Genomic DNA, 25,800 nt, shown 5'->3' with positions numbered 1-25,800 from the left:
AAGTGAACATTATTATCCTGCAGAAGTATGTCAAGAGAAGAGCAATCGCTGAACCCAAGAGTGCTGGACCAAGAATGGAGTAAATACAATGTAAATCTGAAAGAAATTGCTGTAGGACCTGTTAGCAGCACAAAAGGAAATTGAATGCAGAGTGTTAGAAAAAAAGAATCTAATGGTGACACTTGAAAAAGACCAGGTAGGGTGCTCACACAAGTGTATGAGCAAAACATAAGCTGCATCCATTGACTCTGAAGTTGACCCATAAAAGTCAATAAATCTCAGTTGCAATGATTCAGACAGGGTTTAAATAATCACCATAGACAGTGGCAGAAAAAAATTCTCCCAGTGGAATATTACCCATTTTTGAGAGGTGTCTTTTGCAGTTCTCTGAAGAATTGTGTAAACCACGATCAGCTTTTCTTTTTCTTTTCTTTTTCTAAGGGTTGTGCACAGTCCCCTCCTTGAGGGGAAAGGGTCTGATAGCCCTTAATTATTTTCCATTTCCTTTTTCCTATAGTCTCTTCCATAAACATAGAGAACTCATAGAAACAGCATACAGAAAATAAGAAATGGGACAGATCAACTTGTCCTTCTTCAGCTTTTTAGGCTAAATGAGGGAAAGGTTATTTCAAATATTTCACAACTTAAAAAATAAGGAAATAAAAATAAGGAAAATAAGGATGATTTTCCATATGCCCACTTGAACACATCATCAATGAATAGTACAATTCCACAAAATTCTTGCTTGATACAAAGTCAAAGAAAATAATAGTATCTGCTGGGTCATAGGAAGGTTGCATATCAAGGAAAGAAAACCTTGTCAAGTGAAAAAAAGGAAAAAGGAAGAGAGTAGAGATGACTTAGAATGTAGGAGATGACTTAGAACGTAAATTAATATTTACACAGACCTGAAGTAGCCACAAGAGAAACTGTTACAGTATATCATAGAACACAGATCATAATCTAAAATTTAATTTATTTTTCAACATTTCATTTACATATGTAAAGGTAAATGCAAAAAATTTATGTTTTGAGGAAAGAGCATTTTCTGTGAAATGACAGAACTACCTGTAACCAAATTCACATTTCAACACACAGTTAAACAAAAAATCTTTCTTGGTTTCCTACTGAATAAATTAGACAAAAGTAAGTAATTGAGAAATGTGCATGCAGTTACAGAAATGTAGTACAAAATGCAACCTTTTAAAGGAATGTCCATCAAAGCATGGCTTGTGCACTCTCTTCTTTGTGTTCTTAGGGTGAAACAAGGTAGCACTCCTTACCTCGATATGTTTTTTGCAAAATTATGCCTGAAAAATGTTCTGACCTATGCCCATGAAATACTAGCTTTTTCACTATTATTGTCACTAGCAGAAGCTGCATCATTGCTGGACCAAAGTGGAGAAAACATCTTTGGGGGACTGGTGTATCCAGGGAGGAGCTGACTCATGAGAAAGATTTTTTTTTTTCCAAAACAGTGCTAAAGAAACAAAAGATAGAGAGCAGTCACTGGAAAGAAAAAAAAATACTAAAACACTCATGATCTTGGGCTTGAGCACACAAGCAAAGTTGTTTATCACCACATCTGTCTAAGCTCACTAGCTAACTATTTTTTTCTGTGCACATGTTAATGATTAATCATAATTGGATTTATTTTCTGTGAATCCTGAAACATTGTCACTGATTGCTACATTTCCAAATTAAAAAGTCACTTTGAGTCTATCCTTTTTACAAAGTTCAAACAGAATTTTTTAAAATTAAGTTTCTAAAAATTTCGTGCAACCCAGGAGCTGAGACCCCCAAATCTTTAGCAAATTCCAGCTGTTAGTTCCGTAACTGTAAGAAGAGTGAAGCTGTTCTGCTGGCAAACCAAAAGTGGCCACTATATAGTGGGAAACTGCTCTGACTTTCTTGACTCTAATTCAAAATGTTTTGGTTTTGCCACAGAAAACCTACCGAGACTTCAGATTGCAAGGTGTACTGGAGGGAACACTGAACAGTAAAACCTATGATACTGTTCACAGCCGGCTGACAGTAGAGGAAGCTACAGTCTCAGTCACAGATGCAGGAGGACTTCAGGGCATTACTATGAAAGACAGTGATGAAGAAGAAGGATGATGATATTATTTTGCTAGATGTTTGGAGTTCTGGAGCGATGGTTTGAGGGTGGGGGTTGTTTTGGATTTGGGGGGGGGTAACTTTTTGTCCTTGTTGTTGCATTTATAGTTTTGCCTTATGATATAGGTGCAGAAATGTAATTTGATCCATTAAAAAAAAAAGAAAGTAGAGTTATCAGAGGAAAAGTGCCAAGGACTTTTTGGTTGTAGCATATTTTAATGTATAGCTTTGCTTAGGGCTGTGAGAACACTGGCATGGAGTTTGCGTTCCAGTTGTGATTAAGTTTCTTCCCCTTTTGTTTGTTGTCATTTGTTCTTGTATCTCCATCAAATATTGATGTCCTGTGCAGAAAACAAAATGTGTGCCTCACTTAAAACACACCTATACAGGAAATCATTCTTGGAATAAGTCAGTGCCCTAGGTAAAAAAATAGTGTATTTTCAGGATTACACATTGTTTACTTTTTTTTATGTGCTTATTTTTTCATTATTATGTGATGTACATTAAAACCTTTAATCTTGGTTCTTTGTATTTTGAGGTCAGTACATGAGTAGTAGGATTTCAAGGACAGTCAAACACATACAAACTACTTAGGAGTGTTGTTGTGTCTTCTGTTCCCCAGCATTCATTTTGCAAGTTTAAAGATATCTCATCATGTTGGATGTCAGTAAGCTTGTCATCAATGTTTCTATTTCTGTGAAAGATTTCAGGCAATAAGAACATATTTTGTCGTGACCCCTTCTGTATCTATCAAAGTTTGTATAGAATTCTAAAATTAAAAGATGTTTTGAATATTTCAAACTGTTTGAATTGTTGTATGGATTCCTCAGGGGAAAGGGTTATTTTTGAAAAATCATGGTATTTGGTTGCCAAGTTGACACAGTTTCTCCCGTGCTGGGTCCAGGCCCGGGGTCCACTGCCCTCACGGGAGCAGCTGCCCCTAGAAGGGTGCCAGCCTCAGAGAGCACAGAGAGCCCTCGGTGCGGGGGCTGAGCCGGCGTGGAGGGGAGCCTCTCCCAGCGCCAGTTAGCAGGTGCAAGCAGAGCAAACCACCCCTGCCGGGGCTGAGCGGGCCAGAGCCGTGGTGGTTTGGAGTGCAAAGGGTGCAAGGGGCGACCAGGCAGGGAGCCCAAAAGGCTGCCCCAGCCGGCGGGGAGTGGAAGAGCCACCGCGGCCCTGGCAGGGACTTCAATGGTCTCTGGGGCTGTGGCAAAAGGCAAGTTTTGGGAAGTGCCAGGGCAGGAGGTGGGTGCTGTGTGTCCCCATCAGAGGTGAGCCGTGCACAACCACGGGGCTGGGTGTGCAGGGCAGAGGGTGAGGGCAGGGGCATGCTTTCCCAACCATCACTTCGCATTAACATTGCCAGCTCTGCTAATCTCTGGACTGGACAGAGCACAGGAAATCCGGATGGTATTTTCCACCATTGCCAGGCTCCCAGATGGGTTTGCTCGTGTGGTCTTTAACCTCTAAAAGAATTGTGTATCTCTTTCTAGAGCCTGACATGCTCTCTTGTCCTAGGAGAGGGCAGCAGAAAGAGGGATCAATGCAAGTCAAACCCAGAGGGAGTGTGCCTCTGCAAATATCCCCCTGCTTGGTCCCCCCTGCCTTTCGTTACCTTCCCGAGACCTGAGAGGTGCCTGTGCTGGAGTCAGTTGCAATCAGGCCAGGGCAGGTCTCCCTGCCCTGTGGTGCCTGCTGAAGCTTCCAGGTGGGTGACTGGTCCCATCACATGGATCTGGTAAATTGTCTGTGAAATACTCCTGGCACCTACCCCAAGCCAAAGAATGTGCTGGCCAATAGGCCCAAAGAAATGTACTGTTCCCCTCCCACTTTGTTCTGGTACCTGGGGCTGAGGGCGCCTTTCCAGCGGAGGTGTCAGGAGACAAGGGTAGGAACTGATATCGAAGCTGGGCACTGGCCCTAGCAAGTGGCTAATAGTGTGTGGATCTGTCATGGGAAACACTGGAACAGAAGTGGCCTGTCATCAAAATAGCCCATGAGGGGATGGAGCAAACTCTCCTTCATCTGGGAAATGACCTTGCAGCAACCCATCTGCCCAGCCATGTTAGCCAAAGTCACTATGGGATACAGAAAGGTTTAACTCACCTCCCAGTCCCCATAAGGTTCATGCTCTGTCCCAAGTCATCATCAGGCTGAGAAGGTTTCCTGGTAATGCTAAAAAGTCTCCTTACTAATAATAATTTGGACTATTACAGATTAGGTTACAGTACTAATTTCACCTATCAGGGCCCTGAGGGCACTACTAACAGGCTTTATTGTCCCTGTACAGTCTCCTCGGGGCCTCTCCCCCACTGCCCAACCCTGACCCATTTCAGCACAGCCAGGGGCTGTCAGTCACTGCCCTGCGATGCTGCAGCGGTGCCAGCTCCAGTCCCACCATGGCCCTGCCCCTGCCCAGCCATGGGCCTCCCCAACTCTGACCCATGGGTGACCTACCGCCCAGCCTGGCCCCATCCCCACAGCCCTGCCTGGCCATTGCAGTGTCTGGGCCTGATTCTGACTTGCTTGACCTCAGACCTGCCTCATCGCCACAAATTGTCTGGTGATCCACACTCTGCCACCCTCTCGGGCTGTTCTGCTTGCCTCACACAGGGGCTGTGGGGCCAAGCCCTGGCCCTGCCGGATGTATTGTCACACTTGGATCCCTGTGTCTTAGGGAGCAGCCATCTCTCTCTATGCCCTGACATCACCTTTAGGAAAAAAAATCCATGAATTTTTGTGGGCCTGAGATTTTTAAATTTTGTGATGCCTGTCACATGTACCACCAGATCTCCAGTGCTACACTATACAATTTCAGCTGCACGCAGTTCTTGCATGGTGTGTCTGTCAGTAATGTAGAGATGAAGAAGGAAATAGTAAAAAATAAAGGCATTGTTACTATGAAGAAGTTACAAGATGTTAGCGATTTGGGGGAAATTAACTCAGACACAAAGTGGGCAATAAATTGTTAAAAAGACAGCATAGCAGACATCACAGCAAGAAACGTACGAAAATGACAGCACTTGAAAGGTCATTCCATTTTTTATTAAGTCACATGTTTTCTTAGTAGCTCAACTGGTAAGACAACATCAAGCTTGAGAAGGCCAGTGAGTATCTTTGTGACAGCTTCTGGATCAGGCACTGCCACCGCAAGTAGCCAAGGAAAAAACCCATTGGCATGACTGGAAACAGGGTCCAGTTCTCTATTTTAATTTTAATTTTAGAAACCTCAGCACACTTCCGCAAGTGTGTGACCTTCAGGGAGACGAGCGCCCGCCCTCGCGGTGCCGCGCAGCCGGGGCGGTGCTGCCGCCCACCCTCAGCGCGGCTGCAGCGCAGGGCTGCGCGCTGCCCCTGCTCGCCCTCCTGCCGTCGGGGAAGGGGGGCCAGGAGCTCTCGCCCTTCGGCTGTCGCTTCTCCCCTCCCCGGATCAAAGAGGCGGAGAGAGGAGGGCAAGGAAAGGCCCGTGAGGACCCCTGCAGCCGCAGGGCGGGTTTGAGGAGCCAAATCCCGCGTCTTTAGTCTGGCACGCAGCAGCCGTGCAGGGTCAGCCCGGCGCTGCCCGTGTGGCGGCAGCAGGGGGAGCAGGGCGGGCCGGGCCCGGCGCCGCGCCCGCGCCCGCGCCCGCGCCCGCGTCCGCGCCCGCGGAGCGCGCAGTCCCCGGCTGCACCGCGGCGGCGGAGCCGCCCGCCCCCACCCGGCTGAGGCCGGGCCGCGGCCGCGCCCACGGTCTTCCGGAGCGGCCCTCGCCAGCGCCCGCCCGCTCGCTCTTGCGCTAAGGCTTTCCCGCCGCTTGCTGCCCCGAAAGCCCGAGGTTTACCCCCGCGCGAGAGAACGAGCTTGCAGGATGGTGCCACCTTTACGCTGTTTTCTACTTCTGGGGCGACCTGCTTATGTCAGTACCCGGTAGTTCCCTGTCATTAGGAGTTAAGCATTTTGAGACATTCTGCGCTTTAAATCAAGACCAAGCAGAGACCGAGCAGTTCCTGCTTGCAATAGCCGGCACGGCTTCGGAGAGCGAGCGCTATAGCGAGGGGACTGGTGGCTTCCCAAAGGCCGGGAGTTCAGCACCAGCTCTCAGAGAAGAAGGTTCCCTCCTTGCCTCTAATTACACAGGACCTACTCAAAGGCTTCCTGGAGTCCCAGGGGGGACTCGGTTTTCGTTAAGTGGTAGGTCAAGCCCCGAGTGTTTTCACGCTGCGGCGCCTCCGGAGGGACCCGCTCCGCTTGTGCGGTCCCAGAGCGCCTTCTGCCTCAAACTGGTGACTAACCCAGCGGCGCGGAGAGTGCCCAGAGTCTGCCTTTAACATCTCTGCGTGGACGGCAAATCACTCCCACTACAGTAGTGATAGTGATTTTACCCGGTCAGGATGCACCTTTTTGTCTCTTCCGAAGTGGTTTTGAACAGCAAGCGTGCGCATATCAAACGACAGGAGCCAGAAGACAGCAACAGGAGAGCTCTCTTCCAAAGAGGAAGTTAAACTCGTTTTGTGCAAACGGCCAGAAGCTGCTCAACTAGCCCAGGGTATCCGCAGAGACATTTCAGATGCCTCGTGGCGCAGAGCGGAGCTCTCAGTTAACTCGCTCTTCCATCGGCATGTGGGAGGGCTTGTTCAAATATGAACATAAAGGTTAAAAATCACGAAGTTGTTTGTTTTAGGGGAAATGCTGTTCCCCCAGAGGATGCCGTGGCGGCCCAGGTCTCCCCCAGTGCCGGTGCCGTGTCCAGGGCGCAAAGCGCGTCCCGGCCGCGTAGCGAAGGGGCAGGGCAGGACCCTCTCTCGCCGGGCGCCCTGGAGTAGCGCCCAGCAATGGTGCCGATGGAGCACGGCTTCTGCTTTTAGTATTATTTTTATGCTTCTTACTGGTTTCTTTTCCCTCCCTCTCAGCAGTGCTACTGCGGCAATGCGGTGCATGGACAAATAAATGGACCTTGTCACAAGAGAATAGGTTTTTGTTCCGGAACTGTGTCTCGTAACACGTTTATCGTGAACACCATCTCCTCGCCGTGAAGCTGCCACGGGCATATTCCAGCGCTGGCAGTGCAGCACGCAGGCGCCCACGCAGCCATACAGCTCTTTGCTCCAGGTTTACTCCCAATACACTGGGAGAAAACAGAAACAAAAATAAGTTAATTGCTCCTGATACTATTCAGGAATCTTAAAAATAAATAACTTCCCTGAGCCAAAGAGTGTAACGCGTTCATTTAGCAGGAACAGGGCTAAACATTTGTTGAACTGGGAAAGGAACAAATGAGAAAGTGTCATTCATAGTTCCAGCTACCGTTGGCCCCTCCCAGCCACTTTTACCAAGGGCCCTTTGGAGTTGATGACACCGCTGGGTCCCCTCATAGGCGGACTGATTAGATTAGACGTGATTGCTATAGTTCACGTTCGTAGCTGGCACACTTAGACAAATCATTTGCATGTATTAGGGAGGGCTGGGAGCGCTGCTTTAGAGGGTCACTTGTAGTTTCGATTATGTGTGATTAGAGGCTTTATACATGAAAAAGCTTAATTCGCGTCAGTTTGGTTTTTGGTTTAGCGGGATCTGTATGAGATGATGTACTGTACTGTCGAACTTTGTCTTACCTCCACGAACACTTACATTTGGTGGGTCGATGTCAACTGTTTTTCTTTTGTGATGGATTCAGTTAAAATAGCAGTACTTTATCCTTTTCCTTGCGGCGGAACATATGTAGAGGGATGCCGACATAAGCGCGCTATACAGAGAGACTTTACATAGTCTCAGCGTCTATATACTCCCCCTTCCCCACCCCAATCCCCCCCCCCCCCGAGAATATGTCGGTGAAGAGATCGCCAAAGTGTTACAACTTAAAATAACGCGACAAAACCCAGGCACCTTTGCCCGTACCCTCCGTCAGCGCGGCTGCCGGAGGAGCTCGGCGCTGCCGCTGCCGAGGGCTCTGCGGCTGCCCCGCGCAGCCGGGCGGGCGGGCCCCGGGCGCCCCGCGGCGCCGGAGCGGGCCGGGGGGACGGCGGCTGCCCGCCGGCAGAGACCGCGGCGCTGGATCTCCCCCAGGCTGGCAGGTAGTGACAGCGTGAACTGCAACTGGCCCACTAGGCTAGTAATCCTCGTGTCTGCCCCCCTCCCCGCCTTAAATCTTTTCCCCATTTATATTTTGACTATCCTTCAAAAGACAACAAACAAACAAACCCCTAAATGGAAATGAACAGCGATCCTAGCAGCCAGGAGCTAATTTCGAGTTTTTACAAGCCAGGGTTCATTTATTTCACTGTGGCGGGATCTGCCGGTTTGCAGGCTGCAGAGAATAAAGGCGCTATTCCGAAACTCGGCACGACAGCCGAGAAGTTCAGGAATGGAGGGAGCTTTTGTCCTCTGTCGGGGACTAAATCACTCTCTTCACAAAGCCGGCTTCTCAAGAGGTGACAGCGAGAATTGGTATTTAGAAAGAACAGACCCCAGTTTTTAAAACGAACCTCGATCGTAGTGTTATTAACGATAATAATAATAATAACAACAATAAACATAATCTGAACAGACGCCGTCGGGGCCCTTCAGTGCTGCGGACAGAAATATATTCCGTAACCTCCTAGGTCCCTCCGAGAGCCAAACTAAGATCGTTCAGATAAACCACCCCAAAGCCCAGTTTCTTCGTGTCCTTCCTTCTCCTGCTGTAGGTAATAGGCACTGAATGGAAGAAACTTGTGAAATACAGCCTGCTCGGGCAGGAGGGTGCTGTAAAACACTTCCAGGAAAAGATTAATACACGCAACAGAAGGTTAGCGAAGTTATTATCCTTTTTCAATTCTTTTTTTTACTTAAAAACGCAATGGAATTATTCATTTTATTAAGGAGGAAGAAATTAAAGATTAGGCTTTAGGCGGTATTTTACCTCCCTCTAATCGCCTCTGGGATCGGATTGGAATAATCCTGACGAAGAGATGAATTCGCCGGTGACTCGGATTTTGAGTGCATGTAGAGATATGTTATGATAATAATGCAAGTGAGCAATATCAAGAACATAGCTTAGGAGCGAATGAAATACAAAACCGATTAAGGGGAAAAAGAGAACAGCAGCTTTCCCAGGGAGAATACGAAATGACTGTCAACTCGAGGCAAAACTTTTGCCCTTAATTCCTCCGACGGTTCGTAACTCCGGGGAGGCCAACGGGCCCGCTCCTTCTCCTCGGAGCCCGCCAGCCCCTTCTGCCGGGACTTCGCACATGCCGCCAGCCTGCAGGGAGGTCCAAAAACTGGCAAGCTTCGGGCAGCCTGCAGCCCGTGGGGCCCTCTGAAAAAAGAAACCGGCAAGAGTTTGCTTTCGCCACCGGCAAATCCAATAAATCTCTGCCTCGGTAATACTTCCCTTCACCGGCGCATTTGCAAGATGTTTGCAGGTCGGCAGATATGTAACATCGCTAAAAAAAAAGATGGAGTCCCTAAGTGCAACGCAAAGCTCGGGAAAGCAGAAAAATACATCAACATGGTTTCAATAAGTGTACCTATATTGTAGGCAACTTCAATACTAGAAAAAAAAAATTTCTGAGACAAGAGAGGATGGTTTCCAAAAAAAAAAAAAAAAAAAGAACCCTAGGGTTTTTAGATCGCTATTCAATAATTAGGTTTGCACGTAAGTTTTCGTGAGTACTACGGAAAGAAAGGGAGACAAATCCATAAAGAAGTAACGAATAATCAAGCTCTAGCTTCTAAGAGAGATCTCAGTACTGAAGAGACCAGTATAATTGTAATGGCAGGACTGTAATTGCTGCTTTGGGATATTTACCCTGCTCAAATGACACTACATATTTTACTTTCAAACACATGTCAAGAAGTCAATCCCAAAAAGACCAGTTAAGAGCAAGCTGTTAACATATTAAGTATATGGGATTTGAAGCCTCTAAAACCCACCAAACAATAATTCCCTTCTTCAGCACTAATCAAGAGGAAATTTGCCTAGATTGAATTAAATGTAAATTGCTCTGAAGGAGGAAACTCTCCTCTAGCAGGCACAAAATAAGCGAGGGGAGCCGACACTGCGGAGAAGGGGACTCCCGGGGCTGCAAGGGCAGATCCTCCGCCCGGGTCTGCGAGGTGCTGGTCCGACACGACGGCGGCGCCCGGCGGGTCCGGGCACTTTCTCTGCCTCCCTCGGGCACGGAGCCTCGGGCCGGAGGAGTCGTGGTGCTGGCGGTGCCGGTGCGGGAAGCAGCAGGTAAGAGGCGGGCGGCCCGCGGCAACCCGATCGGCCCTTCCAGGGCGGCAATTAAAGTCTTAGCGCCGCGACCCATCTGCCGCTCCAGCTGCGCCGCCCGCGCCGCGCCGAGCCGCGGGAGCAGGGCGGCCCGCGAGCACAGGCGCCGCCGCCGGCGTCCCCAGCACGGCCCCGGCCCCGGCACGGCCCCTTCTCCCACCGGCTCAGCGCTTGCTCTCCCACGGCCCCGGGCCTCTGCCCAGGCTGCGGCCAGCCAGGCGTATCCCGGGGTCGGCCCCAGCTCCTCTCCCCTGCCGTACGGTGCGGGGCACCGAGGGGACGGGCGGGACGGGACGGGACGCCGAGGGTCGCCGAGTGCGCGGGGCATAGCGGACCGCGGGGACGGCTGCTCGGGCGCGCGCCCGCCCGCCGCCGGACACGCGTGCCAGGCCGGTGCGGGGGCACGGGTGGCATTTTTTTCCTCAGTGCCCCGGTTATTCCGGCACTCACACAGTAGCTCCGGGGCGAGGGCGGCCAGGGCGCAGCTTGTGGCCGGTGCGGAGATACCGTCGTGCATCAGCCGCTGCCCTGCCCTCCTCCAGCGGAGCCCCAGTACCCAGGGAGGCTTCGCACTCTCGACCGAAATGGGGAACTCCGCCATCTGCGGTCACAGCTCCTCGAGAGAGGAGCCCTCCCTTCCTCGGCACCCCTGTGCTTCCTCCCTGCAGGTGGTTCGGGCTGACCCTGGGCGCAGGGGAGGGCCTCCCCCCCCCCAGCCTGTTGCGGGCTCCCGAGCTGGTACCTCACCAGCGGCTGCCCGCTCTCCCCGTGGGGCCCGGCCCTCGGTGCCGCTCCTCGCTGGAGCCACCTCTCCGCTAGCAGACTCGAGACCTCCTGCAACGTCCCCGCCGCCTCTCCGCGCCCAGGAGAAGGGGCCTAACCGGGGCCGCCGCAGTGGCGAGCAGGTCGCCCCGGCCGCCACATGGGCAGGCGGCCCCGGCGAGGGGGCCGGCCGGGCCGCGGTGCCCCGGCAGCGAGCGCCGCTCCCGGGCCCCGCCGCGGGGCTGCCGGGCCTCCACGGGGGGCTCGGCGGCTCCTCGGGATTTCGGGAGAGGCTTCTGGTTCACCAGCCAAGTGAATCACAGGTCGGCGGGCGAAACGAAACCTTGTTCTGTCCCTAGACTGTCTTTTGGTGGTGTCGGTGTGTGTGTGAGGGGGAATATACAAGCCACCCTACCCATAACCATCCTTGTCCGCTCCCCCAGCCGCCCCGCTTCGCTGATGCTATGAACACCTGAGACGTTAGTTACCCTTCCAGAACAGGGCCTGCAAGCTTGAATACATGGGGACTACATCTATTCAGGTATACACATAGGGATGTGTGTGTGTTTTGGATCATATATTTCTGTGTGTGTGTCTATATCGATCCTGAGTTTTTGGCATTTATTTGTGTAGTGCAGGTATTATTTACTGGCAGAGAGGCTATACCTAGTGTCTACGCAGTTTATGTTCTATATATGTAACTAATGTTTCATATTTTAAAGGTGCTCCCTATTCCTACCTCCTTTTCCTTCTCTCCCCCAGCCCAAGGTTTTGATTCACCCTTTTGCTCATAAGCACACGTTGGATTTGGCCCTCGGTGGTTTCCACATACCCCTGCGTTGCTCTCGCCATCTAGCTATTGCAAGTTCCGCACTCATTTACTGCGTTTTCCAAAAGCTCACAGCCACCTGACCTTGTTCTTTAAAGTAGTGAGCAGATCAGGAGCAGTCCCCGGAGCAGAGCAGTCATCTCCCTCCCTCTGTCAGACGCACACCCACCCACGTACAAAGAGAGCTTGGGCTGGAAAGTGGCAAGGAAACAACCAGCTTCCCCTCCAGCCGCTTCTTCTGCAGCACCTCGTTTGACAAATATACCCTGGCGCTTGCCCTTGAATTGAGTTTCACATCCCTATTTAGCACTTGGACAATGATTTTAGATGATGTCACTTAAAGCCAAACAAGAAAATTGATCTCGGATTTGCTTGGCCTCTAAAGCCTGGTTAAGCAGATTGCAAATAATAAAAAAAATAGAAAGAAAAAGAGAGAGAGAGAAAGCGAGAGAGAGAGAGAGAGAGAGGCAGAGGGGAGAGAGACGAAGAAGGAGAGAGACACCTCCTTCCCTGGGCGGGGGAGGCGCGGGCGCCAATGAAAAGTAGCCGCTTACTGGGGGGGAAAAAACTTTTCCTGTTGACTGTTGGAAGCGAATTGAGCAATTATCTAGTTTACCTTCTCCTCTTGGAAGTTAACGATTGGCGAGATCTTGGCTGCGTTATTGACACAACACTTTCTATTGATAGAAATAAGTAGCGATTGTCCCGAGTCATTGGTGCGCCAAAGTAAACTGTGATGGGCTGGCATGAGTCCACTGGACTGAGAAGGCTGGTTCCGCCGGCGGAGGCTGTGGTGATGGTGGCGGCGGTGATGCTGGTCTCCCTCCTTGCAGATCAGTGACAAGAAAAGGGGGAGAGAGAGTGAAAGAGAGAGAGAGAGAGGGGAAAAAAAGAGGCGTCTACCAAAGCGGCTCAAACCGGGCGAACAAATGCAATCCAGCCATGGACAATAGTGGCCACCACACGGCGACCAAAATCCTAGCGACTCCTCCAGCCAGAGAAAGCCTGTCTGCGAGGAGCAACATGATCAGCACTCCCAAACCCCTCGCCTTCTCCATTGAGCGAATCATGGCGAGGACGCCAGAGCCCCGCTCCATCCCTGTCCCGCAGTTCCTCCAGGGCTCCGTGGCCAAAGGCGACCCCAAGCACCCGCTGCACCTCAACTCCTCCATCCCCTGCATGATCCCCTTTGTCCCGGTGGCGTACGACCCCCTGCCCAAAGCGGCCATGGCCGGAGCGGAACCCAGGAAGGCTCATGTAGACTCCTCTTCCTCGCCCTCCTTTAGCTGCGGCGATCTCTTGAACTGTGCCCTGAGCTTGAAAGGAGATTTCCCCCGCGATGCCCTGCCCTTGCAGCAGTACAAACTGGTAAGACCCCGAGTGGTCAATCACTCCTCCTTCCACGCCATGGGAGCCCTGTGCTATTTCAACCGAGGCGACAGCCCTTGTCACCCGTCCTCCAGTGTCAACATCCACCCGGTGGCTTCTTATTTCCTCAGCTCTCCCTTGCACCCGCAGCCCAAGGCTTACCTGGCGGAGAGGAACAAGCTGGTGCTGCCGGCCGTGGACAAGTATCCCGCGGGGGTTGCCTTCAAGGACTTATCGCAGGTTCAGCTGCAGCATTACATGAAGGAAAGTGCTCAGATCCTCTCCGAAAAAATCGCCTACAAGACCTCGGATTTCAGTCGCGGCTCCCCGAGCAGCAAGCCCAAAGTTTTCACGTGTGAAGTTTGCGGAAAGGCAAGTAAAGAACAAACCCAAACGGCCCGGCTCCCTTCCCTTTGCTTCCCTGAGGTCTCTACCTCTTTTTGCTCTCCGTATTTCGTTTGCGTTTCGGGTTTTTGTTCGTTTGCTTTATTTTTAAACGACGATTTCCCTCTCATTGCTCTCGGCTTCTAATCGCGATTGTTTGTGTCTGATTTAACTTTCAAGGTGTTTAACGCCCATTATAACTTGACGCGCCATATGCCAGTGCACACGGGAGCCAGACCCTTTGTGTGCAAAGTCTGTGGCAAGGGCTTCAGACAAGCGAGCACGCTCTGCCGGCACAAGATCATCCACACGCAGGTGACCGCTCCTCCTCGCTGGCTGCCTGGCGCGGCTCCGCTCGCGCGTCCGCGGCGCAGCGCGGCGCGGCGCGGGGGCTGCGGCTGCCCCTGCGCCGCCGGGCTGTAAATCGTACGGGGCGCCGCGGTCTCCCGCGCCGGGCAGCGGTGTGCCGGGCGTTATAGCGAGCCGGCGAGCAAGCAAGCAAACAGCTAACCCCTCCGAAAAAACACACAAGCCGTGACTTCCATGTGTTTCCCTCTAGGAAAAGCCACACAAGTGTAACCAGTGCGGCAAAGCCTTTAATCGAAGTTCTACTTTGAACACGCACACGCGAATACACGCCGGCTACAAACCTTTTGTCTGTGAATTTTGCGGCAAAGGATTTCATCAGAAAGGTACCAGTCCCCAGCGCCTTTCTCCCTTACTCCCGGTCCTCTCAAGCTGAGGTCGACAATTTACCATAGGGAGAGGGGGGAAGTTGGTTTTAGTTTTAAATTTATGTTCTTAGAGATTTCGGTTAGCTTTAAGAATCAATTAAACGTTTCCTGTGATATGGTTCACAGAATAGGGTAAAACTTTTTTAGGAGGAGCAAAAGGACAAGCTTTCCCCGGACAGTGTCCGTTTTTCTTGTGCGGAAATCGCAGCCTGCAACACAGTTTAGCAAGCAGTTTTTCTTTCTTTCTTTCTCTTTCTTTCTTTCTTTCTCTCTCTCTTTCTCTTTCTTTCTCTCTCTTTCTTTCGTTCTCTCTCTCTTTCGTTCTCTCTTTCTCTCTTTCTCTCTCTCTTTCTTTCTCTCTCTTTCTCTCTTTCTCTCTCTGCGTAGAGGAGTTTGGTTAACAGCAATTCCTGGTTTTGGTCACCTTGCTACCGGGAAGGGTAAAAACACACTTTTACTTTTGCGATTGAGGTGATTTTGTTTTATTCGATAATTCCTTCTTTGGCTGTAAAAAGGAAATGCCGCGGGGAGGCTGGGGAGAAAGCGGTTGTTTATTTGTTAAAAGATCAACTGTCATTTTCGGCTAAAGCCAGGCTCTGGGCATGGAATAGTTGGATTTTTTTTTTTTTTCGCCTTGCAGCGTCTGGTTCTCAGCACCCGGTCCCTTTGCCCTTCTTGTCTTGTTCCCAGGCAATTACAAAAACCACAAGCTGACTCACAGCGGGGAGAAGCAGTTCAAGTGCAATATCTGCAACAAGGCTTTCCACCAGGTGTACAACCTGACCTTCCACATGCACACCCACAACGACAAGAAGCCCTTCACGTGCCCCACCTGCGGCAAAGGCTTCTGCCGGAACTTTGACCTCAAGAAGCACGTCCGCAAGCTGCATGACAGCGCCCTTGGACTGCCGCGGGCCCCCGCCGAGCTGGGGCCCGACCAGCCGCCGCCGCCCGGGCCCCTGCTCCCGGGCCAGCAGCCGCCGCACCAGCAGTGAGGGCGGCCGCGAGCGGGGCGCGCCGCCGCTCCCGCCAGCGGGGAGCAGCCCGCCACCGCCCGCCCGCCTCTTTGCATGCACCTGTTAAGCGGTTTTGTGTATTATGCTCTATATCGCCACTAACATTTATGGGACCGATTGTTTCCTTTTTTTTTTGGTTTGTTTTTTAAAGACTCTATTTTTTTGTTGTTGTTGCATCTCAGATTGAGAGATGGTTTAAAAGAAACAAATAAGCGCCAAGCCAATTCCTGCTGTATTTATTTGGGATTTGTATTACCCGAGCCGGGAATGCTGCACCACTTTAATTATTTCGATGTATATATATTTCCATTGTGTTGATTCTGCCCTGTCTCCGATGCCTGCTGGTTGTCCTCCCCTTCTTGATTTCCTCTTCTTCCTCTCCCTCTCCCCTCTGAATATCGTATCTATATGGACAGAGCTGGTTCGCTATGTACGGATTTGAATTTCGGTTTGATTCTTGCACGTGAAAAAAAATGAATTCGTTGACCTGGTGGAAATAAATATTTGGAACATGATTGCCGAAAGCACCGAGAGGCTCGAGCTGCCTACCCCGAGGGCTCTGGCCGCGGTGCAGGAGCCGCGGCGAGGCGAAGTGGCCGAGGAGGGAGCACGGAGCGACGCCGCTGACGGCTTCTCGAGACGCGCCGAGTCGCCGCGAGCTCAGGCGCTGGTGTTTTCTAGCTGCAAACCTCTCCTGCTTCCTTGCCAAAACACTGAAACAACTGCTAAAGACTTTAATTAAGAGGGGTAATTAGTTCGGATTGATCAAAGCCGGGTTGTTATGCTATTAACTGCTCAGTAGACTCTGCCAAGCCGAGCCTTAAAAGCGGAGCCCGCTCTCCGTTGGGTGCGTACGGGGAGGCGGGGGGCGATTGAGTTTATGAATTCCTGGGGGGGGGGGGTAACTGAAATTGGCGTGAGGAATAGAAGAGCCCCTCGGGGAAGGGCAGGCGTATTCATCGGGCTCCCGGCCCGCACCTTCCCGCTCTCCGCGGACGGCCGACCGGGCGCGCAGGGAGCCCGCAGCCCGGGCACCTCGGTTCGGGAGGTCCTTTCCGGGCAGGGTGGACGGTGCGGCCGTGCCGGGAAAGGACCCCGGCCACCTCGGCCCGCCCGCTGGGGCTCGTGCCCCGTGGGCGCGGGGTTGAGGTGCTGCCTTCGAGGGCAGAGCCCGTCCCGACGGGCCCGCGGGCGGCTCCGCGACGCTTCTCCACTGGCCGGAGGTGCAGGGTCGGAGGACACCAGCCCTCCACCCACAGCCGGAAAAGTCCTGGGATCCCGGAAAAACGTGGAGACCCCGAGGCCAGGGCCTGGCGCCCTTGGTTGCTCAGCCTGTGCACGCGTCCCGGAGGCGCTGGAGCTTTACGCCTCTCTCGCTGAGCAGCTTGCGGTTGCTCGTAAACCTCGGGGGATCCAGCGTTAACGTCCGTAGGACTGCTTAGGAACAGACCTCTAAGTTGGGGCTTAAGTGTTGCATAAATGGCTGGTTTGATCCCACAGAGAATTCCTACTCTTTCCCAAATTTTACAGCACATGAGATCCTCCTGGTCCTTCCCCTGGATTTTGGCTTTGTGGGAAGAGGCAAGATGAGACGGTTTTAAACGTGCCTAAAGCGCGTTACAAGAGGGGATACTGTTTTGTAAGGAGCGCTTGGTTCCCTCTTGCTGTGGAGCACCTTCGCAAGTCTAGTTAGGGGTATTTGCAACCAACAGGTCTGGTCTTAAACTTTAGGCCAGCGTCGCTTGTCTTAACATGTGCGTTTAAAGGTGATTGAAAAAGGAAGCAAGTCGTCTTTCACAGATCTCGCATTACTGCCCCAAGTAATCCCCTGAACAGACGATTCCACTTGTAAAAAGCAAAGCAACAGGTCGGATCTGCAAGTCAGCCAGATCCCTGCGGAGCCCAAGCAGAGCTTTGCCTCCCGCGAAGCTTCTGGGAGAAGCGAGGGGTGAGCTGGCCACGCGGGGCTGGGACCCGGCAGACCCGGGGACGCGTTCCCGGGGAGAGGGAACCGGGAGCAGAGCTCGTGTCACCAGGGGGGTAAAGGGGCTTCGCTCCACTGCCTTCGCCCTGACACGTGTTGTGTTAGAGCAAAGCCTGGGCAGTGGGGAAAGACTCAGGGCAAGCTCCTGAGGCGGTTTTTTTTTTGGGGGGGGGAGGGGGCCGGGGGAGGAGATAACCTCCCCATGCTGAGGGTGCCCTTGCAGAGCCGCTCGTCTCCAAGAGCGGCTGGCTCCGCGCGGTGCGGATCCGGCGCTCGGCAGAGCCTCCCGCTCCTGCGCTCCTCTCCGCGCCCACGGTGTCTGCTTAAAGGATATCGAAGAAACGGGGCTCGGGAAGCCAGTGAACGCTTTCCCACGCTGATTTGTGGCAGCAGGGGAAAAAGTGTGCAAAGGATCTAATCTGATGTGAGAAATGTGAGGTGAGTAAACAGCGTGTGCCTTAACTGAGCCCAGATAGACCAGGAGGTTTACGGGTTTGGAAACCAGAGTATTGTGCAAAGCAGAGGTCCCCCTGATCTCCCAATCAGAGAGCTGAAGACCAGTCCCTCCAGCTCTGCCCGGGCTCCCGGGGAGGACCAGGAGCAGGAGAGCAGGGCAGCCAAGGTAAGGGGCTGCCATGGTAAGCTTTTTAAACATGTAATGAAAGGCCAGATGTTCCAAAGATCCCACTGAAATCATGTGAGCCTCTGCTTGACTAACGAAATCGAAGCTGAAGTCTGGCTTACTTTTCTTATTGTTCAGCAAGTGTGACAGTACAAGATACTCCCACTGTTTTGGTCAGATACTAAGTATCTTCATTTTACAATTCTTTGAACAGTCAAAACTACTTAGCACTGCAGCTATACTGAGCACTCAAAAGTGTTTCATATCATGACGAAAGAACTTGACTGCAAGTATATGATGAAATGAAAGGATGATCTAATCTGCCACATTGTGATGAGCAGGATACAAAAGCCTCAAATCAAACTCATGACACTACAGAAGAATGTTTGCTCTCATTACCCAGATATCTTGTGAGCCTTTGCTGTACCTTGTTTTTCCAGACTTTTCTGTAGTGCTTGGAGAAGTGAGGGTTCAGGCTTCCTCAGGCAGTGGCAGTTAATTTATTCTTTTTGCATGACTAGAGCTAGAGAGGGAGAGAGAATTTCTGAGGTTGCTTGACCATAGGCCATTTACAGATTTATAGACAGTAGTCAGTGTTTAACCTTCCCTCCCATAAAAGATCTTCAGCCACTACATAATGTAGGGTTCTCCTCAGTCTTCCTGATGAAAAATGCTGTTTTACTAAGGAATTGGTGTGCATTAGTGACCCCATTTTAAAAACGGAGTGGAGATGAGGCACTTTAATTTTATTCCAAGGTGAAGTAGAGAAAGTTAGTGATGGATGTGGATAAGTGTTTCTCCTTCCTAGATTTCCTGAGGTAAATACTACAGATGTGGGACTTTACAGGGAGATAAGGATAGCTCATTTGTTATTACACTATACAAAACAATGTTTGTGTCAAAGGCTGGGATTAATACGTGTCTCAGAAGGTCTGTTTGGCATTACCTTACATTTCCTGTCTTTTAAGATTAATTCCAGGTTAAGTGAATTTCTAGTCAATGGTCAAAGGCAATTCAAAGCTGGTGAAACCATCACGAGAGACAGAAGCCATAATTTCTTACACATCCAAAAAATAGAGCTGTTAACAGTGCTCCTTACTACAGATAGGATTAATAACTTTTTTCATTTGTGAGTAATTTTTCAGGAGAAATGGAGTCGTCTGTACCTAAAGGAAAGATTATATTTTCAGATTCCTGCTTGCCAGTCATCATTGTTGCCATATTACTCATATCGGTATGACAACCGGTCATCCTACATTCTACTGGTCCCTAGTGGATGCTGGAACAACAAGGATGTTGATGTGTCTGGATATGGTAAAATAGAGCCATAAAGTTGAACGTTAATGTCATGATGACACTGCAGTCCATTTCCCCCTCATAATCGATCGCAATAACTTCACTTTAATACTGAGTAAAAGGGAGACAAGACTGATGTCTATGGAAGTCTATAGCTGAGAACCCTTGCATAGGAAGAGCTGTTGCCCTTTACCCCTCCTCCTCCCACAGGATTTCTCAAACGGGACTGAGCAGAGGATTTCTTCTACACTTGTCAGACCCTACAGTTATGTTAACATCAACTTGTGTCAGAGCTGAAATTATCTTGTATCTGAAAGAGCTACCAGAATTACCAAAGCCACCATACATCCGTACAGCACTGTAAAAAATAAAGTACATCAAAAGCAATATCTTCTTGCAGAGCCAGATACAAAAAAACACTCTTTCTGGAGATGAAATGGTACTGGCTTTGTTTTTCCATTGTTTTACTGGTGATCAGCCTGAGCCCTGTCCCCCCACAAAGGCTTTACAGCTTTTTTGTTTGTTTTTTAAAGAAAGAAAAATACCTGAATATTAAAGTGTAAGCAAAGCACAAAGGTTTTAAATAGCTGTGAAAAACCATGTTCCACTTCACAGGTAGTTAAATAGATATACTCTATTTGCCAGATATTTAAAGGCATCCGAAATGGATATTGGACAATTTAATCTAGGTAGACTTTTGTTTTTAGTTTTTCTTTTTTTTTTTCTTTACTACCACAATGGTGGCTATAAAGGTACCAAATAAAGTATCACAGATTCATCTGGAGCCAGCTGAAATGAAGGTCTGTTAACTTAGTACCAGAACAGTTGGATGGTACTTGACAGCTAGAAGTAAGCATGCTCCTACTGAACAGTATGTGCCATACTTAGAATGGGACAGACACCATTTTGTTTTTTGGTGTTTGGTAAAGCAAGTAGGGACCTAATTCATGACTGAGGTTCTTGCACACTAATATGAAATTTAATTCCACAGGAATATAAATGGCTTCATCCAGTAGGTATTTGGTTACCGGTTTGTTCAGGTACCAGGCTTACAGAGGGGGAACTGTGCTGTATCCTGGTGGCAGCGATAGGAATAACAATTCATCAGCAACGTCTGTAAAAGCAGTGGTATTTTTTAGCTCAGTTCTATGCCAGATTCCCCTTCTCCTCGTGGTAAAAGACTGCAGGCTGGGTTACTTTTTGGGTACCACTTAGAGACTTCATAGCACTATGCAAACCCCTGAAATAGATGATTGGATTCATCACGGGAGCTGCTGGAGTGCATCTTACCTTGTTTCATATGTTATGTGGATCAAAGTGAGGAAGAGACTGTAAAGTGCTTAAATAACTAGGCTGGTTTGGGATAGTTCAGTGTTTTTTCAGAAAGTTGTCATTTTGCCTCAGTAATTTGAGACACTTGAAACAATATGGAACTTCTAGTTTTAAAACCTGTCCTGGTAATATGTATCAGCCGTGTCTGTCTTCTGTCCTCTTTTCAAGCTTTCATAGAAGTTATTTAAAATGTTCCACTCCTTAATCATTCTGTTGCAATTTAGTTCTTGCATATTTGATTAGGCCCAGTGTTAAAATGGACAACCATGCCCACGGAAAAATGAATACTCTGCCCTTTCTCCCTTAGAAATGGCTAATATTTCACCACCATTATTATGTGATTTCTAATAACCATCTTCAGTTTCCAGTATATTAAAACGTTGTAGAGAAGCTGTTTTAGTGAATTTAATTCTATGGAAAATAAATATATAAGTAATGTTATTTTGGGAGGAAAACAAAGGAGTGAAACTTTAAAGATGTAAACAAGAGCAGCTTTTTTACAATTGCATAGGTAGAATCAAAGTTTATTTTCAGGAATAGAACTCTAAGATTCAGTTGAGTACTGATACAGCATGTAAGAGAAACCTTGATTCGTGACACTTCAGATCAGAGAGATTAAATGAGACTGATGATGCAAAATAAACCTCTTCAAAATATTTCTAAAATGCCTGTTAACCTCTTGATAATACCATGAAACACCTGAAGAGTTTATACATCCACATAAAAATCTTGCCTAAGTTGAATTTGAAAGAAATAATCTTGAACAAGAACTTCCTTTCAAAAAAACAATAATGAAAAACTCTTGGGTGAGAAATACTTTTAGATGAATATTTTTTTCTGAACAAGCAAGAATTTATAGCAGGAATTAATTTCTGCCAAAGAAGTTAAAAAACGAACCATAACATGTTCAAAAAAATTATAGCTTTTTAAATAGAAAAAGATTTGACTATTTATTTTCTTATGTTCACCAGAAAATAAAAAAGAAAAAAATGATCTTATTTTTCATCTCCTATAGTGCTTTAAAGGAAAGATATGTTTACTTAAAAATAAATAATTACTTAAAATAAATAGTTGGAGAAATACTTTTGAGAAATTCAAGGATCACAATAGTGGGGGTTTTTTGAAATTTGCCAAAAAATACCTTAATCTACATATCACATATAAGAATGTAATTAAAAAAATTTCAGACTATCTTAACTGAATACTAAAAGTTGAGGGCCAAATCCTGATTATATCTAATAATGATTTTGCAACCTGTGAAACTGGGTAGTGGAAGAGATACAGAGAACCAACTTTAGACTACTTTTTTTCAGTTGATGGGAGCGTTTGACTCCAGTTTGAATAGACACAGTAAAACTGATTAGAAAAGTTAAGTAAAAACCAAAACAAATTCATAATTACTTTTGTGGACACCCTGTAATTATTATGATTCACATAATGAATTCATGGACTGTTTTGATTTCCTAGACCTAAGAAGTAGAGACACCCCTCTGTACAAACAGTGTTTCTTCTGTTCTTGTGGTGTATGCTAGTTCTCTAAGTATGTTCTTTTCACATGCCTGTATAAATGCAGTGTACAGTTACATTTGATGCAAAAATATTAAATTACATAAAGATTATAACAGAGACTGAATTACCCCCAAATGGATCTGTAAGAAGACAGGAGGCTGAGTACTCAGCAAAGCAAAACTCATATTTCTTGATAGTCAGAAGTCAGAAATCATTCTAAATTCTCCCTGATGCTGAATACTACTGCGTGTCAGACTGACTTGTAGTGGAAGTTATAGTGGCCAAAGACCTACTCTAATTTCTGCAAGCAAAGGAGTAAGTTATAGCTGAGTTGCATTTACTATGTTTAACTTATATCTGTCTTTATACTACTCTTATTTAGGGTGCTACTTTAGAATGCATTACCCTCTACAGTATCTGGAACTGAATAAGATTTTTTTTTTACTGAATCTTTTGTAGAAATCACAGAATCACAGAATCGCTGAGGTTGGAAGGGACCTCTGGAGATCATCTAGTCCAACCCCCCTGCTCAAGCAGGGTCACCTAGAGCACATTGCACAGGATTGCATCCAGGCGCGTTTTGAATATCTCCAGAGAAGGAGACTCCACAACCTCTCTGGGCAACCTGTGCCAGTGCTCTGTCACCCTCACAGTGAAAAAGTTTTTCCTCATGTTCAGATGGAATTGTCTGTGTTTCAGTTTGTGCCCGTTGCCTCGCGTCCTGTCACTGGGCACCACTGAAAAGAGTCTGGCCCCATCCTCTCGACACCCTCCCTTAAGATATTTGCACACATTAATAAGATCCCCTCTCAGCCTTCTCTTCTCCAAGCTAAACAGGCCCAGCTCTCTCAGTCTTTCCTCATAAGAGAGATGCTCCAGTCCCCTAATCATCTTTGTAGTCCTTCGCTGGACTTGCTCCAGTAGTGCCACATCCCTCTTGTACTGGGGAGCCCAGAACTGGACGCAGTACTCCAGATGTGGTCTCACCAGGGCTGAGTAGAGGGGGAGAATCACCTCCCTCGACCTGCTGGCAACACTCTTCCTGATGCAGCCCAGGATACCGTTGACCTTCTTGGCCACAAGGACACATTGCTGCCTCATGGTCAACTTCGTGTCCACCAGCACTCCCAGGTTCTTCTCCGCAGAGCTGCTTTCCAGCAGGTCAACCCCCAACCTGTACTGGTGACTGGGGTTATTCCTCCCCAGGTGCAGCACCCTGCACTTGCCTTTGTTGAACTTCAGGAGGTTCCTCTCCGCCCACCTCTCCAGCCTGTCCAGGTCTCACTGAATGGCAGCACAGCCCTCTGGTGTATCGGCCACTCCTCCCAGTTTTGTATCGTCAGCAAACTTGCTGAGGGTGCACTCTGTCCCTTCATCCAGGTCACTGATGAAGAAGTTGAACAAGACTGGACCCAGTACTGACCCCTGGGGGACACCGCTAGCTACAGGCCTCCAACTAGACTCTGTGCCACTGATCACAACCCTCTGAGCTCTGCCATTCAGCCAGTTCTCAATCCACCTCGCTGTCCACTCATCCAGCCCACACTTCCTGAGCTTGTCTATGAGGATGTTATGGGAGACAGTGTCAAAAGCCTTGCTGAAGTCAAGGTAGACAACATCCACTGCTCTCTCCTCATCTACCCAGCCAGTCATTCCATCATAGATGGCTATCAGATTGGTTAAGCATGATTTCCCCTTGGTGAAGCCATGCTGACTGCTCCTGATCACCTTCTTGTCCTCCGCGTGCTTGGAGATGGCCTCCAGGATGAGCTGCTCCATCACCTTTCCAGGGATGGAGGTGAGGCTGACTGGCCTGTAGTTCCCTGGGTCCTCCTTCTTGCCCTTTTTGAAGACTGGGGTGACATTGGCTTTCTTCCAGTCCTCAGGCACCTCTCCTGTCCTCCATGACTTTTCAAAGATGATGGAGAGTGGCCTAGCAATAACATCTGCCAGCTTCCTCAGCACTTGTGGGTGCATCCCATCGGGGCCCATGGATTTGTGGGTGTCAGGTTTGCCTAAATGATCTCTAACCCGATCCTCTTCAACCAAATGCCAAATGCCACATGGAGTAGTTAGACTATGAGTCGTTTCCTTTCTGGACTTTTATTTTCTCTTCAGCAAAGTTCTTTTCAGAACAATCTCATTCGAGGCATTTTGAGTCAAAACAGCCTGTCTACCTTTGCCAATGCTTACACCAAAATTTGGGCATTCTAACAGGAAGCAAGTAGCGTAACTTTCTAAATTTTCTACACAGTCATTGGAGAGAGAAATGTGCCTTTAACGACACGAAAGAGAAATTCAGTCCCTCCTCTGTTAGGTACTTTCTTCCCTGCATATAACTTATAGACCTTCTAGAGGCCTCCTGAAGCAATCAAGTTACCCAAGCGTCTCTCTCTCCCACTGCAAATGCTGGGAGCACAAGAGGAAATCCCAGCAAGTAGTAGCCACCCTTGTGTGATAATCTGGTGGGGAAGTTGCTTGCCCCTGCAGTGGGAGGAGAGGAAGCTGTACCCTGCTATATCGGATTGACTCCCAACCCCAACTTCTGCTTCCTCGGAGACTGCCTAGTGCCAGGCCATGGGGTATGCTGAGTGAAAGCACTCCCCAAGCCACCTCTTTCACTCTGCACCTGACACAAAAACGTTGCTGGGACCAGCAGGCCAGTAAGCGAAAGGGGATCCTTTCTCTGCCCTCCTGGGTCAGGCTTTCAGGCGGGGAAGGAGATGCGATTCTAGCCGGGCTCCCTGGACTGCATGTGCTGTTTTCAGTCTTGAAGGCAGAGGTGAAATCCCAGTCCTACTGCCTCACAGGTGACAGCTGTAATCACTGGCTGCTGTACCTCTTGCCTACCTGGCTGCACAGTGTCTCAGTTTAAGGAAGAATGGTGAAAAACGCTCTCATCTAAGATATTGCGTGACCCGATGGTTTTCACCTTTCCCTTGGATTTGGATACAGTCCCCCTTGCATTATGTAGACCAAGGACTTCTGTGTGCTGGATGAAAGCTATAATGAGCTGAATCCTGACAACAGTCAGATCTCACTATCCAGCTTAACTCTTGTTTGTACTTTAGGCTTCTGTCAATGTAAGTTGGCACCACACTTTCTAGAGCCTGTGGTTATGTCTGTATTTCACCATGAAGACATTACAGCCTAACAAAGTGCCTGGGTAGACTAGCCTGGAAAGCTGTAACTGCCACAGTTAAATGTCAAAACAGTTACTGCTTCTAGTAGCTAGCATGACTGAGGGAACAGAGAAGCTCTGGATTCTGTAGAGAAGAAAAATTAAACTCATAGGAGACTTTTGCTATTTTTTTGAGAAATTGAACAGGGCTATATCTCAAAATTAATTGAATTTATTGAATTGTTAAAACTTTGCAACTGTCTGGAATAATCAGGAAATTTGTCCCTTGTTTGCCTTTGAAAAAGGTATTTCCGTAGAGGAGAAACTCTTTTTGATAGCGGCACCTTTCCAATGAAAATAGTATTTGAAAATAATATCAAGGAGGAATGAGTGAATTTACCTAGCTAAGGTTAGCATAAGCAAATTTGATTACATAAACCTCTGTTTTTTTCCCCCTCACCTGTAACAATTCGGGTTATCTGAAGTAAC

At 48.7% G+C, this 25,800-nt stretch overlaps 2 protein-coding genes across 2 annotated transcripts in view; both read left to right on the top strand.

Annotated features, from left to right (window-relative positions):
- Positions 1-2,146, top strand: part of CADPS2 (calcium dependent secretion activator 2) — a 337,763-nt gene extending 335,617 nt beyond the window's left edge. The window contains exon 32 of the mRNA XM_067289963.1: positions 1,948-2,146. Coding sequence (XP_067146064.1) covers positions 1,948-2,118 — 171 coding nt within the window. The 3' untranslated portion in view covers positions 2,119-2,146. The remainder of the gene's footprint in view (positions 1-1,947) is intronic.
- Positions 2,147-12,887: 10,741 nt separating this feature from the next.
- FEZF1 (FEZ family zinc finger 1) lies at positions 12,888-15,426 on the top strand. Its single transcript, XM_067298492.1, has 5 exons — positions 12,888-13,313; positions 13,464-13,685; positions 13,878-14,012; positions 14,257-14,389; positions 15,122-15,426. Exons 1-5 carry the CDS (start codon positions 12,888-12,890, stop codon positions 15,424-15,426), a joined length of 1,221 nt encoding a protein of 406 aa, XP_067154593.1.
- The last annotated feature ends 10,374 nt before the right edge of the window (positions 15,427-25,800 follow it).

This window comes from Apteryx mantelli, chromosome 1, assembly GCF_036417845.1.
Source record: "Apteryx mantelli isolate bAptMan1 chromosome 1, bAptMan1.hap1, whole genome shotgun sequence".
NCBI lineage: Eukaryota > Metazoa > Chordata > Aves > Apterygiformes > Apterygidae > Apteryx > Apteryx mantelli.
Note: the sequence above shows the minus strand (reverse complement) of the source record. Positions and strands in the feature narration are given on the sequence as shown.